Below are 15,648 nucleotides of genomic sequence, written 5' to 3'. Positions count from 1 at the left end.
TGGTCCATACTGGTCTATACTGGTCCGTACTGGTTTATCCCAGTCCATACCGGCTTATCCCAGTCCATACTGGTCCATACCGGTTTATCCCGGTCCATACTGGTTTGTACTGGTCCGTACTGGTCCGTACTGGTCCTCACTGGTTTCTCCCCTCCCCAGCTCTCCCACACCGGACCCGGACCCCGAGGCCACGCCCCGCGGACAAGCCCCGCCCCCCGGCCAGGCCCCGCCCCCCACCAAATCCCCGTCCCCGGGACAGGCCCCGCCCCCCGCCGAGGCCCCGCCCCCCCGGGTCCTGGCGCGGCGGGTGACGCTGGACGGGACCGTGCAGTACCTGCTGGAGTGGGGGGGCGGGGCCGCGCTCTGACCACGCCCACCCGAGTTCGGGACACGCCCCTTCCAAAATTTGGGGGGTCCCAGCCCCAAAAACCCCCAAAATTTTGGGTGGAAAATGGACATTTGTGGCACTTTAGGGGGGATTTAAAGTGTGGGGAGGGGCCGCTGGTGTGGGCGGGGCCACCTCTGACCACGCCCCCTTTATTTGGGACACGCCCCCTTCGAAATTCTGGGGGTGCCACCCCAAAATCCCCAAAATTTTGGGTGGAAAATCTTCAATTGTGGCACTTTAGGGGGGGATTTAAAGTGGAGGAGGGGGCGTGGCCCCCTCTGACCACGCCCCCATATTTTAGGGGACCCCACCCCAAAAATTTTGGGGTCTCAGCCCCAAATTCTTGGGTGGAAAATCTTCATTTTTGGCACTTTAAAGGAGGTTTAAAATGGGGAGAGAGGCTGCAGGAGGGGGCGTGGCCGCGCTCTGACCACGCCCACCCGACTTGGGGACACGCCCCTTCCAAAATTTGGGGGGGTCCCAGCCCCAAAACCCCCAAAATTTTGGGTGGAAAATGGACAGTTGTGGCACTTTGGGGGGGATTGAATGTGGGGGGAGGGGCCGCTGGTGTGGGCGGGGCCACCTCTGACCACGCCCAATTTATTTGGGGACACGCCCCCTTCGAAATTCTGGGGGTGCCACCCCAAAATCCCAAAATTTTGGGTGGAAAATCTTCAATTGTGGCACTTTAGGGGGGATTTAAAGCGGAGGAGGGGGGCGTGGCCTCCTCTGACCACGCCCCCATATTTTGGAGGACCCCACCCCCCAAAAATTTGGGGAGTCACCCCCAAAATTCAACAATTTTGGGTGGAAAATCGACATTTGTGGCACTTTAGGGGAGATGTACAGCGGGAGAGAGGCTGCAGGAGGGGGCGTGGCCTCCTCTGACCACGCCCCCCAAATCTGGGGACATCCCCCCCCCCCCCCCCAAAATTTGGGATCCCAGCCCCAAAACCCCCAAAATTTTGGGCGGAAAATCTTCAATTTTGGCACTTTAGGGGAGAGGTAAAGGAGAATAAGAGGAGGGGCGTGGCCGGTGAGGGGGGCGTGGCCTCGTCCTGGCCACGCCCCCAATTTTTAGGGACCCCACCTCCAAAAATTTGGAGGGTCCCAGCCCCAAAATATCCCAAAATATTGGGATAAAAATCTTTATTTTTGTCCCTTTAGAGAGCATTTAATGGGATAAATAGCCAGGGGCGTGGCCTGGAGGGGCGTGGTTACATCTGACCACGCCCCCAATTTTGGGGGACTCCACTCCCAAAGATTTGAGGTCCCAGCCCCAAAAACCCCAAAATTTTGGGATAAAAATCTTTATTTTTGGCACTTTAGAGAGCATTTAACGGGAAAATAGAGAAGGGGCGTGGCTTGAAAGGGGCGTGGCCTCCTCTGACCACGCCCAGAATATTTAAGGACCCTCACCCCAAAAATTTTGGGGTCTCACCCCCAATAATCTGGAAATTTTGGGGTAAAAATCTTTATTTTTGTCACTTTGGAGAGTATTTAACAGCAAAAAAGAGAAGGGGGTGTGGCCAGGAAGGGGCGTGGCTACAACTGACCACGCCCCTTAATTTTAGGAGACCCCGTCCTAAAAATTTTGGGGTCCCAGCCCCCAAAAATCCCAAATTTTGGATAAAAATCTTTATTTTTGTCACTTTAGAGGAGATTTAATGGGAGCATAAGAGAAGGGGCGTGGCCTGGAGGGGGCGTGGCCTCCTCTGACCACGCCCTCATATTTTAGATGACCCCACCCTAAAAATTTGGGGGGTCCCAGTCCAAAACCCCCAAAATTTTGGGTGGAAATTCTTGATTTTTGTCACTTTAGAGAGTATTTAAATAGAGAGAAGGGGCGTGGCCTGGAGGGGGCGTGCTCCATGTGACCACGCCCCAAATTCTTAAAGAACCCCTCCCCAAAAATTTGGGGGTCCCAGCCCCAAAATCCCCAAAAATTTTGGGATACAAATCTTTATTTTTGTCACTTCCAAGATTATTTAAGTGGGAATAAGAGAAGGGGCGTGGCCTGGAGGGGGCGTGGCCACCTCTGACCACGCCCCTTTTTCTTTTTAGGGAACCCCAGCCCCAAAAATTTTGGGGGGGTTCCCAATCCCCAAAAAAAACCCCCAAAATTTTGGGTGGAAAATTTTCATTTTTGGCACTTTAGAGCAGCCCGAGGAGGGGGCGGGGCCTCGGGAGGGGGCGGGGCCACCTCAAGCCCCGCCCCCCCCCCAATTTGGGGGCCCTTCCCCCAACCCCCCCCGAACCCCAAATTTTGGGGGGAAAATTTTGTATTTCCCCACTTCCGGGTGGGTTGGGAGTGGGCGTGGCCTGGGTGGGCGTGGCCTGGGTGGGCGTGGCCTCACTTCCTCCCCCAATAAACGGCTCCAGCAGCGGCTCCGGGTCACTTTGGGGTTTCCTTCCCAAATTTTGGGGTCCCCCCCCAATTTTAGGGACGCCCCTCCCCCAAATTCTGTGGGCCCCGCCCCCCACAAATTTGGGGTTCCCGCCCCTTTTTCCCCCCCCAAATTTTGGGGCTTTCCCCTCAATTCCCTCCTCAATTTCGGGGTCTCTCCCTTCCCCCTCCAGATTTTTGGGGTTCCCCCCCCCCCCAATTTTTGGGGTTCCCACCCCTTTCCTCCCCCCAAATTTTGGGATTCCCGCCCTTTCCCCCCCTCCCAAATTATGGGGTCACCCCCTCCTCAATCCCCCCCAAATTTTTGGGGTCCCCCCGACCCCAAACGAACCCCCCCCAAATTTGGGGTTTTCTGCTCTTTATTGCCACACCCAGCCCCTCCCCCCCCCGCGGGATTTTGGGGTCCCCCTGGAAATTTTGGGGCTTTTGGGTTTTTTGGGGGGGATTTTTTTTTTCTGTTTTTGGGGGGGATTTTTGGGGTTTTTGGGGGGATTTTTTTTTGTTCGGTTTTTGGGGGGATTTTTTGGGGCTGGTTTGGAGGATTTTTGGGGATTTTTTTGGGGGTGTTTTGGGGTGGTTTTTGGGGTGATTTTTGGGGGGGTTTTGGGGGCCATTTTTGGGAGGTTTTGGGGGGGCTTTTGGGGAGATTTTTGGGGGAGAGTTTTGGGAATTTTGGGGGGATTTGGGGTTTTTTGTGGGGAATTTTTTGGGGGATTCTTGGGGTTTTATGGGGGATTTTTGGGAGGTTTTGGGGGGGTTTTTCGTATTTTGGGATTTTTTGGGGGGGGTGGATTTTGAGGTGGGTTTGGGGCTGTTTTTGGGGTGTCCTCGGGCGGTTTTTGGGGTGTCTCAGGGAGAGGATTTGGGGCTGGTTTTGGGGTGTTTTTGTGCCGATTTTGGGGTGCCTCAGGGGGGGATTTGGGGCTGTTTTTGGGGTGTCTCGGGGGGGATTTGGGGCAGTTTTTGGGGTGTTTTTGTGCCATTTTTGGGGCTGGTTTTGGGGCTGGTTTTGGGGTGTTTTTGTGCCGATTTTGGGGTGCCTCAGGGGGGGGATTTGGGGCTGTTTTTGGGGTGTCTCGGGGCGGTTTTTGGGGTGTTTTTTGGCTGTTTTTTGGCCGTTTTTGGGGTGTCTCGGGGTGGGATTTGGGGCGGTTTTTGGGGTGTTTTCGGGCTGTTTTTTGGCCGTTTTTGGGGGTGCCTCAGGGGGGCACGCTGTCGCGCACCCAGCGCAGGTACGGCGGGTTCCCCTGCGCCACCGGCAGCGCCACCACCTCGGGCACCTCGTACGGGTGGTGGCTCCTGGGGACACAAACAAACCCGAAAACACAACTCAGGAACCCCAAAACCCAACTCGGGAACCCCAAAAACCCGAAATCCCAAAAATCCCCCTCAAAATCCCCCAAATGCCCCCCAAAAACGGCTCCCAAACCCCCTCGGGCACCTCGGACGGGTGGTGGCTCCTGGGGACACAAACAAACCTGGTCACCCCCAAAACCCAACTCAGGAACCCCAAAATCCCAGAAATCCAAAAACCCAACTCAGGAACCCCAAAATCCCAAAAACCCAACTCAGGAACCCCAAAATCCCAGAAATTCCCCCCAAAATCCCCTCCCCAAACCGGCCCTGGGCACCCCAAAACCCCCTCGGGCACCTCGGACGGGTCGGGGCTCCTGGGGACACAGAACACCAAAAACCCAACTCGGGAACCCCAAAAACCCCAAAATCCAAAAACCCAACTCGGGAACCCCAAAATCCAACCCGGGAACCCCAAAATCCAACCCGGGGAACCCCCAAAAACCCCAAAAATCCCCCTCAAAATCCCCAAAATCCCACCCAAAAATGGTCCCCAAACCCCCTCGGACACCTTTTAAGGGTGGGGGGCAGCCAGGGACAAAAACACAACTCAGGAACCCCAAAATCACCTCAGGAACCCCAAAAAACCCAAAACCAAACCCAGGAACCCCAAAGCCCAACTCGGGAACCCCCAAAACCTCCTCAAAATCCTTCTCAAAATCCCCAAAATCCCTCACAAAATCCAAAATATCCCCCCAAAAATGGCCCCGGTGGGGGCACCTGGGGGACCCCAAAATCCAACTCAGGAACCCCGAAATCCAACTTGGGAACCCCAAACCCCAACTCGGGAACCCCCAAAATCCCAAAAGTCCAATTCAGTCACCCCAAATCCCAACTGAGGAACCCCAAAACCCCCAAAACCCCAAAATTCGACTCAGGAACCCCAAAATCCCAAAGATCCCCCCCCAAAAACGGCCCTGGAACCCCAACCTGCCCCAGGGCACCTCGGACAGGTGGGGGCTCCTGGGGACCCCAAAATCACCTTGGTCACCCCAAACTCCACCTCAGGAACCCCAAAATCATCCTGGGAACCCCAAAATCCAACTCGGGAACCCCAAAATCCCCAAATTTCCCCCCAAACCGGCCCAGGGAACCCCAAAACCCCCTTTGGGCACCTCGTACGGGTGGGGGCTCCTGGGGACACAAATCCAACCCGGGAACCCCAAAATCCAACCCCGGGAACCCCAAAATCCAACCCGGGTACCCCAAAATCCAACCCGGGGAACAGCAAAAACCCCAAAATCCCAAAAATCCCCCTCAAAATCCCAAAATCCCCCCCAAAAATGGTCCCCAAACCCTCTCAGGCACCTTTTAAGGGTGGGGGCACCCGGGGGACCCCAAAAACCCAACTCGGGAACCCCAAAATCCAACTCGGGAACCCCAAAATCCAACTCGGGAACCCCCAAAATCCAACCCAGGAACCCCAAAACCCAACTCGGGAACCCCAAAACCCAACTCGGGAACCCCAAAATCCAACCCAGGAACCCCCAAAATCCAAACTCGGGTACCCCCAAAATCCAACTCGGGAACCCCAAAACCCAACTCGGGAACCCCAAAATCCAACCCAGGAACCCCCAAAATCCAACTCGGGTACCCCCAAAACCCAACTCGGGTACCCCAAAACCCAACTCGGGAACCCCAAAATCCAACCACAGGAGTACCCCAAAATCCAACCCGGGAACCCCAAAATCCAACTCAGGAACACCAAAAATCCCAAAATCCCACTTGGGAACCCCCAAAATCCTTCTCAAAATCCAAAATATCCCCCCCAAAAAAATGGCCCGGTGGGGGCACCTGGGGACACAAACCCGGCTCGGGAACCCCGAAATCATCTCGGGAACCGCCCGAAACCCCCAAAACCCAACTGGGGAACCCCAAACAATCTCGGGAACCCCAAAACCCAACTCAGGAACCCCAAAATCCAACTCAGGAACCCCAAAATCCAACTCGGGAACCCCCAAAATCCAACTTTGGGAACCCCAAACAATCTCGGGAACCCCAAAACCCAACTCAGGAACCCCAAAATCCAACTCGGGAACCCCAAACAATCTCGGGAACCCCAAACAATCTCGGGAACCCCAAAACCCAACTCAGGAACCCCAAAATCCCCCCAAAATCCCCAACCCCCCCCCCCCCAAAACAGCCTTGGAACCCCCAAAATCCCCCCAAGGCACCTGGAGACCCCAAAACCACCTTGGTCACCCCCAAAACCCAACCCGGGGAACCCCAAAATCCGACTTGGAAACCCCGAATCCCAACTCAGGAACCTCAAACAATCTCGGGAACCCCAAAATCCAACCCGGGAACCCCAAAACCACCTTGGTCACCCCAAACCCCAACTCGGGAACCCCAAAATCCCCCCAAAACCCAAAAAATCCCCCCAAAATCCCCCCCCAAAACGGCCCCGGGAACCCCAAAATCCCCCCAGGGCACCTCGTAGGGGTGGGGGCAACCTGGGGGACCCCAAAATCCAACTCGGGAACCCCAAAACCCAACCCGGGAACCCCAAGATCCTCAATATCCCACTCGGGCACCCCAAAATCCTGAGAACCCCGAAATCCTCCCCAAAAACTGCCCTGGGGACCCCCCCAAATCCCCCAAGAACCCCCCAGGACCCCCCAAATCCCATCTGGGACCCCCAAAATCCCTCAGGACCCCCCCCAAAACAGCCCTGGGATCCCCCAAATCCCATCTGGGACCCCCAAAATCCCTCAGGAGCCCCCCAAAACAGCCCTGGATCCCCCAAATCCCATCTGGGATCCCCCAAATCCCCCCAAAATCCCCCAGGACCCCCCAAAACAGCCCTGGGATCCCCCAAATCCCATCTGGGATCCCCCAAATCCCCCCAAAATCCCCCAAGAGCCCCCCAAAACAGCCCTGGGACCCCCTAATCCCCCCCAGGACCCCCCAAATCCCCCAAAGATCCCCAAAAATCCCAAGACCCCCCCCAGGGACCCCCCAAAACCTCCTCTGGGACCCCCAAAATCCTCCAAGGACCCCCCAGCATCCCCCTTGGGACCCCCCAAATCCCCCAAGCACCTTCCGAAATTTTCCCTGGGAGCCCCAAAAATGCCCCAGGACCCCCCAAAACAGCCCTGGGACCCCCCAAATTCCACCTCAGTCCCCCCCAGAGTCCCCAAAATCCCACCTGGGACCCCCCAAAATCTCCCCAGACCCCCAGGACCCCCCAAAACCCCCAAGATCCCCCAAAACAGCCCTGGGACCCCCCCAAAATCTGCTCCCATCCCACTGAGGACCCCCCAAAATCCCCCCCAGGATCCCCCAAATCCCCCAGGGACCCCCAAAATCAGCCCCAATCCCTCCCCCAGACCCCGAAAATTGCCCTGGGACCCCCCAAACCCCCCCCAGGGCCCCCCAAAATCCCACCTGAGACCCCCAAATCCCCCAGTGCCCCCCCCAAATCCCTCAAAGACCGTCCTGAATTCTCCCTGGGACCCCCCAAAATCCAACCTGGGACCCCCCCAAAATCTCCCCAAGACCCCCCAAAACAGCCCTGGGACCCCCCAAATCTGCCCCCAGGATCCCCCAAATGCCCCAAGGACCCCCCAGATCTGCCCCGAGCCCACCCAAGATGCCCCCAAAATCCACCAAGACCCCCCAAAATCCCACCTGGGACCCCCCTAAATTCCCCCCAGGATCCCCCAAAATCCCACCCGGGACCCCCCAAATCCCACAGAGGACCCCCCAGATCTGCCCCAAGCCCACCCAAGATCCCCCCAAATCCCCCCAGGACCCCCAAATCCCCCCTGGAACCCCCAAAACTGCCCTGGGGACCCCCAAAATCTCCCCAAACCCCCAGGACCCTCCCCAGGACCCCCCAAATCCCCCCCAGAGCCCCCAAAATCCCCCCCAGGCCCCCCCAGATCCCCCTTGGGACCCCCCCAAACCCCCCCCAGGCCCCCCCAAATCCCCCTTGGGACCCCCCAAATCCCCCAAGGACCCCCCAAATCTGCCCCCAAGCCCACCCAAGATCCCCCCAAAATCCACCAAGACCCCCCCAAAATCCACCTGGGACCCCCAAACCCCCCCAGGACCCCCCAAACCCCCCCAGGACCCCCCAAACCCCCCCCAGGGCCCCCCCAAACCCCCCCGGGACCCCCAAACCCCCCATCCCCCATCCCCAGCCCGTCCCCCACCGCACGAAGTCGCTCAGCGCCGGCACCCGGGAGCTGCGGGTCTTGATCATCTGGGGACAGCGGGGACATCAATGGGGACATTGGGGACATTGGGGACATTGGGGACAGCGGGGACATTGGGGACAGTGGGGACAGTGGGGACATTGGGGACAGTGGGGACAGTGGGGACATTGGGGACAGCGGGGACATTGGGGACATTGGGGACATTGGGGACATTGGGGACACATTGGGGGACAGTGGGGACAGTGGGGACATTGGGGACATTGGGGGGACAGTGGGGACAGCGGGGACATTGGGGACATTGGGGACAGTGGGGACAGTGGGGACATTGGGGACATTGGGGACATTGGGGACAGTGGGGACATTGGGGGACAGTGGGGACAGTGGGGACAATGGGGACAATGGGGACATTGGGGACAGTGGGGACATTGGGGACAGCGGGGACAGTGGGGACAGCGGGGACAGTGGGGACAGTGGGGACATTGGGGACATTGGGGACAGTGGGGACAGTGGGGACAGCGGGGACAGTGGGGACAATGGGGACAATGGGGACATTGGGGACAGTGGGGACATTGGGGACAGCGGGGACAGTGGGGACAGTGGGGGACAGCGGGGACAGTGGGGACAATGGGGACATTGGGGACAGTGGGGACATTGGGGACAGCGGGGGACAGTGGGGGACAGTGGGGACAGCGGGGACAGTGGGGACAATGGGGACACATTGGGGACAGTGGGGACACTGGGGACAGTGGGGAACACCTTGGGGGCACCCTGGGGACACCTTGGGGACACCCTGGGGACATCAATGGGGACATTGGGGACACCTTGGGGACATTGTGGGTGTTGGGGGACACCTTGGGGACACCCTGGGGACACCTTGGGGACATCAATGGGGACATTGGGGACACCTTGGGGACATTGTGGGTGTTGGGGACATTGGGGACATCAATGGGGACATTGGGGACAACAGTGGGAACACCTTGGGGAGACCTTGGGGACATTGGGGGCATTGGGGACACCTTGGGGACACCCTGGGGACACCTTGGGGATGTTGGGGACACTGGGGACACCCTTGGGGACATTGGGGACATCAATGGGGACATTGGGGGGACATTGGGGACATCAATGGGGGGTTGGGGACACATGGGGGACAGTAAAGGGACACTGGGGACATTGGGACACCTTGGGGGACATTGGGGGGACATTGGGGACAACGGGGACACTGGGGACATCATTGGGAGTATTTGGGACATTGGGGACATTGGGGACACCTTGGGGACACTGGCGACACACTGGGGACAGCAGCGAGGGGACATCATTGGGGACATCATTGGGGACACTGCAGACACTGGGGACACCTTGGGGACATCACTGGGGACAGGGAGGGGACATCATTGGGGACGTTGGGGACATCACTGGGGGACACCTTGGGGACATTGTGGGGACATTGGGGACAACTTGAGGACATTTGGAGACTTTGGGGGGGACACTGGGGACACCTTGGGGACTTTGAAGGGACATTGGGGACATTGGGGACATTGGGGACACGCTGAGCACAACACTGGGGACACCTTGGGGACATTGGGCACAGGGAGGGGACACCGGGGACATCATTGGGGACATCACTGGGGACACCCCGGGGACATTTCAGGGGCATTGGGGACCTTGGGGACATCGCTGGGGACATCGGGGACACCTTGGGGACGTCATTGGGAGACATTGTGGAACTGGGGGCATTTGGGGACATTTGGGGACACTCCAGGGACATCGGGGACACCGCTGGGGACATTGGGGACACCCTGGGGACACCCTGGGGGGGACACCGGGGGACATCGGAGAACATTGGGGACACCGTTGGTGGCACCGGGGACACCCTGGGGACACTGGGGACACCCTGGGGACACTGGGGATGACGGGGGCACCCCAGGGACACCTTGGGGACACCTTGGGGACACTTTGGGGACACCCTGGGGACACTGGGGATGATGGGGGCACCCCAGGGACACCCTGGGGACATTTGGGGACATTTGGGGACGGCGGCGTCACTCACCAGCAGCACCTCGCTGTCCTCCTCCAGCCGGCCCTGCCACGTGTACCTGGGGACAGCGGGGACATTGGGGACAGTGGGGACATTGGGGACAATGGGGACAGTGGGGACAATGGGGACACTGGGGACATTGGGGACAATGGGGACAGTGGGGACAGTGGGGACAGTGGGGACAGTGGGGACAGTGGGGACACTGGGGACATTGGGGACAATGGGGACAGTGGGGACAGTGGGGACAATGGGGACATTGGGGACATTGGGGACAGTGGGGACATTGGGGACATTGGGGACAGTGGGGACAATGGGGACATTGGGGACACTGGGGACAGCGGGGACACCGCGGTGGCACCGCCCCGTCCCTGTGTCCCCGTGTCCCCGTGTCCCCAATGTCCCCAACTCCCTTTAATCCCTCAGTGTCCCCCAAATGTCCCCAAATGTCCCCAAATGTCCCCAAATGTCCCCACTGTCCCCCAATACTCCCAACGTCCCTGTCCCCAATGCCCTTGAGGTCCCCCTGTCCCCTCAGTGCCACCCCCAGTGTCCCCAGTGCGTCCCATTGTCCCCAATGTGTCCCCGGTGTGTCCCCAGTGTCCCTCCCTGTCCCCAATGTGTCCCCAGTGTCCCTCTGTCCCTGTCCCCTCTGTCCTGTCTGTCCCTGCTGTCCCCATTCCCCGCGCTGTCCCCTCTGTCCCCAGTCCCTCCTGGTGTCCCCCCATTGTCCCCAGTGTCCCCCCATTGTCCCCATTGTCCCCAGTGTCCCCGCGCTGTCCCCAATGTCCCCATTGTCCCCCCTGTGTCCCCATTGTCCCCGCTGTCCCCATTGTCCCCATTGTCCCCAATGTCCCCAGTGTCCCCGCTGTCCCCCCTGTCCCCATTGTCCCCAGTGTCCCCATTGTCCCCACTGTCCCCACTGTCCCCACTGTCCCCAATGTCCCCATTGTCCCCATTGTCCCCATTGTCCCCACTGTCCCCATTGTCCCCACTGTCCCCAATGTCCCCATTGTCCCCACTGTCCCCATTGTCCCCACTGTCCCCAATGTCCCCATTGTCCCCACTGTCCCCATTGTCCCCATTGTCCCCACTGTCCCCAATGTCCCCATTGTCCCCACTGTCCCCATTGTCCCCAATGTCCCCGCTGTCCCCATTGTCCCCATTGTCCCCATTGTCCACGCTGTCCCCAGTGTCCCCAGTGTCCCCATTGTCCCCAGTGTCCCCACTGTGTCCCCGCTGTCCCCACTGTCCCCATTGTCCCCATTGTCCCCACTGTCCCCATTGTCCCCACTGTCCCCACTGTCCCCATTGTCCCCATTGTCCCCACTGTGTCCCCGCTGTCCCCACTCACACCGAGGTCACTCCGGGGATGACGTTCACGCAGGCGGCCAAACGGTGCCGAACCAGGGACCTGGGGACAGGGACAGCTGTGTCACCTGAGTGTCACCTGTGTGTGTCACCTGTGTGTGTCACCTGTGATATCTGTGTGTGTCACCTGTGTGTCACCTGTGATATCTGTGTGTCACCTGAGTGTCACCTGTGTGTGTCACCTGTGTGTCACCTGAGTGTCACCTGTGTGTGTCACCTGTGATATCTGTGTGTGTCACCTGTGTGTGTCACCTGTGATATCTGTGTGTGTCACCTGTGTGTCACCTGTGATATCTGTGTGTCACCTGTGTGTCACCTGTGATATCTGTGTGTCACCTGAGTGTCACCTGTGTGTGTCACCTGTGTGTCACCTGAGTGTCACCTGTGTGTGTCACCTGTGATATCTGTGTGTGTCACCTGTGTGTGTCACCTGTGTCACCTGTGTGTGTCACCTGTGTGTCACCTGTGTCACCTGAGTGTCACCTGAGTGTCACCTGTGTCACCTGTGATATCTGTGTGTCACCTGTGTCACCTGAGTGTCACCTGTGTGTGTCACCTGTGTGTCACCTGAGTGTCACCTGTGTGTGTCACCTGTGATATCTGTGTGTGTCACCTGTGTGTGTCACCTGTGTCACCTGTGTGTGTCACCTGTGTGTCACCTGTGTCACCTGAGTGTCACCTGAGTGTCACCTGTGTCACCTGTGATATCTGTGTGTCACCTGTGTCACCTGAGTGTCACCTGTGTGTGTCACCTGTGTGTCACCTGAGTGTCACCTGTGTGTGTCACCTGTGATATCTGTGTGTCACCTGTGTCACCTGAGTGTCACCTGAGTGTCACCTGAGTGTCACCTGTGATATCTGTGTGTCACCTGTGTGTCACCTGTGTCACCTGTGATATCTGTGTGTCACCTGAGTGTCACCTGTGTGTGTCACCTGTGTCACCTGTGTCACCTGTGTCACCTGTGATATCTGTGTGTGTCACCTGTGTCACCTGAGTGTCACCTGAGTGTCACCTGAGTGTCACCTGTGATATCTGTGTGTGTCACCTGTGTCACCTGAGTGTCACCTGTGTCACCTGTGTGTCACCTGAGTGTCACCTGTGTCACCTGAGTGTCACCTGTGTGTCACCTGTGTGTCACCTGTGATATCTGTGTGTCACCTGAGTGTCACCTGAGTGTCACCTGAGTGTCACCTGAGTGTCACCTGTGTCACCTGAGTGTCACCTGTGTGTGTCACCTGTGTGTCACCTGAGTGTCACCTGAGTGTCACCTGAGTGTCACCTGTGATATCTGTGTGTCACCTGTGTCACCTGAGTGTCACCTGAGTGTCACCTGTGATATCTGTGTGTCACCTGTGTGTCACCTGTGTCACCTGTGTCACCTGTGTCACCTGTGTGTCACCTGTGTCACCTGAGTGTCACCTGTGATATCTGTGTGTCACCTGTGTCACCTGAGTGTCACCTGAGTCTCACCTGTGTCACCTGAGTGTCACCTGAGTGTCACCTGAGTGTCACCTGTGATATCTGTGTGTCACCTGAGTGTCACCTGTGTCACCTGAGTGTCACCTGAGTGTCACCTGAGTGTCACCTGTGATATCTGTGTGTCACCTGAGTGTCACCTGTGTCACCTGAGTGTCACCTGAGTGTCACCTGAGTGTCACCTGTGATATCTGTGTGTGTCACCTGTGTGTCACCTGAGTGTCACCTGTGTCACCTGAGTGTCACCTGAGTGTCACCTGTGATATCTGTGTGTCACCTGTGTGTCACCTGAGTGTCACCTGAGTGTCACCTGTGTCACCTGTGATATCTGTGTGTCACCTGTGTCACCTGAGTGTCACCTGTGTGTCACCTGTGTGTCACCTGAGTGTCACCTGTGTGTGTCACCTGAGTGTCACCTGAGTGTCACCTGTGTGTCACCTGTGTCACCTGTGATATCTGTGTGTCACCTGTGTCACCTGTGTCACCTGAGTGTCACCTGTGTCACCTGAGTGTCACCTGTGTGTGTGTCACCTGTGTCACCTGTGTGTCACCTGAGTGTCACCTGTGTCATCTGTGTGTCACCTGTGTCACCTGAGTGTCACCTGAGTGTCACCTGTGTGTCACCTGAGTGTCACCTGTGTGTGTCACCCCGTGTCACCAACCCCACCCAAATGGCGCTGCACCAGAGACCTGGGGACAGGGACAGTGTCACCTGTGTCACCTGTGTGTGTCACCCTGTGTCACCTGTGTCACCTGTGTCACCTGAGTGTCACCTGTGTGTGTCACCCTGTGTCACCTGTGTCACCTGTGTCACCCCCGTGTCACCTGTGTGTCACCTGTCACCAACCCCACCCAAACGCTGCTGCACCAGGGACCTGTGGGGACACCTGTGTCACCTGAGTGTCACCTGAGGACAGTGCCACCCTGGGGACAGTGCCATGCTGGGGACAGTGCCACGCTGGGGACAGTGCCACCCTGGTGCCAGCAGTGCCCGGGTGTCACCCCTGGGGACAGTGTCCAGTGCCACCCTGGTGTCCCCAGCGCTCCCCAGTGTCCCCTCAGTGTCCCCATCTGGCCAGCTCGGTGTCCCCTCGGTGTCCCCACTGTCACCTGGCCAGCTCGGTGGCCACGCTGAGGTTGGGGCAGGTGACGAAGGCGGCCGAGAGCTCCCCGGTGTCACTCATGGTGTCCCCCCCGGTGTCCCCGGTGTCCCCCCCGGCGGTGCCGTTCCCGGAGCCGCAGGAGCCGCCCGGGGCTGTCCCTGCTGTGCCCTCCATGGCGGCGGTGCCAGCGGTGCCAGCGGTGCCAGCGGTGCCAGCGGTGTCCTTGGTGGCCGTTGTCCCTGTCCCTGTCACCGTCCCCGTCACTGTCCCCGTCACCGTCGCCGTCCCCCTGCGGCCCAGCGCCGGCAGCAGCAGCAGCGACAGCGCCTGGGAGAGAGAGAGAGAGAGAGGGGACAGTGCCCCGTCACGATAGTGCCCTGTCGCGATAGCGGTGACACCGGCCTGTCACGATAGTGCCCTGTCGTGATAGTGCCCTGTCACCATTGTGCCCTGTCACGATAGTGGCCTGTCGCGATAGTGGTGACACCAGCCCGTCACGATAGTGGCCTGTCACGATAGTGCCCTGTCGCGATAGCGGTGACACCGGCCCGTCACGATAGTGCCCTGTCGTGATAGTGCCCTGTCACGATTGTGCCCTGTCACGATAGTGGCCTGTTGCGATAATGGTGACACCAGCCCGTCACGATAGTGGCCTGTCACGATAGTGCCCTGTCACGATAGCGGTGACACCAGCCTGACACGATAGTGGCCTGTCACGATAGTGGTGACCCCAGGCTATCGTGATAGCGGCTGTCACAATAGCACTGATATCAGCCTGTCGCGATAGCAGCGATACCGGCCTGTCACGATAGCGGCAATACCGGCCTGTCGTAGCCGCCTGTCACGATAGCAGCCTGTCACGATAGCAGCAATACCGGCCTGTCACAATAGTGGCAATACCGGCCTGTCGTGATAGCAGCAATACCGGCCTGTCACGATAGCGGCAATACCGGCCTGTCATAGCCGCCTGTCACGATAGCAGCCTGTCGCGATAGCAGCGACACCGGCCTGTCACGATAGTGGTGCTAGTGGCCTGTCGCGATAGCGGTGACATCAGCCTGTCACGACAGCAGTCTGTCATGATACAGGCGACATCAGTCTGTCGCGATATTGGCGATATTGGCCTGCTGTGACACTGGCCTGTCACAACAGTGGCAACAGCGGCCTGTCGCGATAGCGGCCTGTTGCGATATCAGCCTGTCACGACAGTGGCCTGTGGTGATATCAGCCTGTCGCGATAGTGGCCTGTTGCGATATCAGCCTGTCACGACAGTGGCCTGTGGTGATATCAGCCTGTCGCGATAGTGGCCTGTTGCGATATCAGCCTGTCACGACAGTGGCCTGTGGTGATATCAGC

General features: G+C 58.4%; 1 protein-coding gene across 1 annotated transcript; it reads right to left on the bottom strand.

Moving 5' to 3' along the window:
* Window positions 1-3,994: 3,994 nt before the first annotated feature.
* On the bottom strand, window positions 3,995-14,465 carry LOC128950515 (protein CutA homolog). The gene is made up of 5 exons (XM_054295384.1): window positions 14,299-14,465; window positions 11,695-11,754; window positions 10,356-10,401; window positions 8,306-8,355; window positions 3,995-4,094 (listed from the first exon to the last, which is right to left on the bottom strand). The coding sequence occupies exons 1-5, from the start codon at window positions 14,463-14,465 to the stop codon at window positions 3,995-3,997; spliced, it is 423 nt and encodes a 140-aa protein (XP_054151359.1).
* Window positions 14,466-15,648: the final 1,183 nt, after the last annotated feature.

This window comes from Melozone crissalis, unplaced genomic scaffold, assembly GCF_028551555.1.
Source record: "Melozone crissalis strain CALT ecotype California unplaced genomic scaffold, PUWL_Pcris_2 ptg000682l_1, whole genome shotgun sequence".
Taxonomy (NCBI): domain Eukaryota; kingdom Metazoa; phylum Chordata; class Aves; order Passeriformes; family Passerellidae; genus Melozone; species Melozone crissalis.
This window is presented reverse-complemented; position numbering and strand designations above follow the sequence as displayed.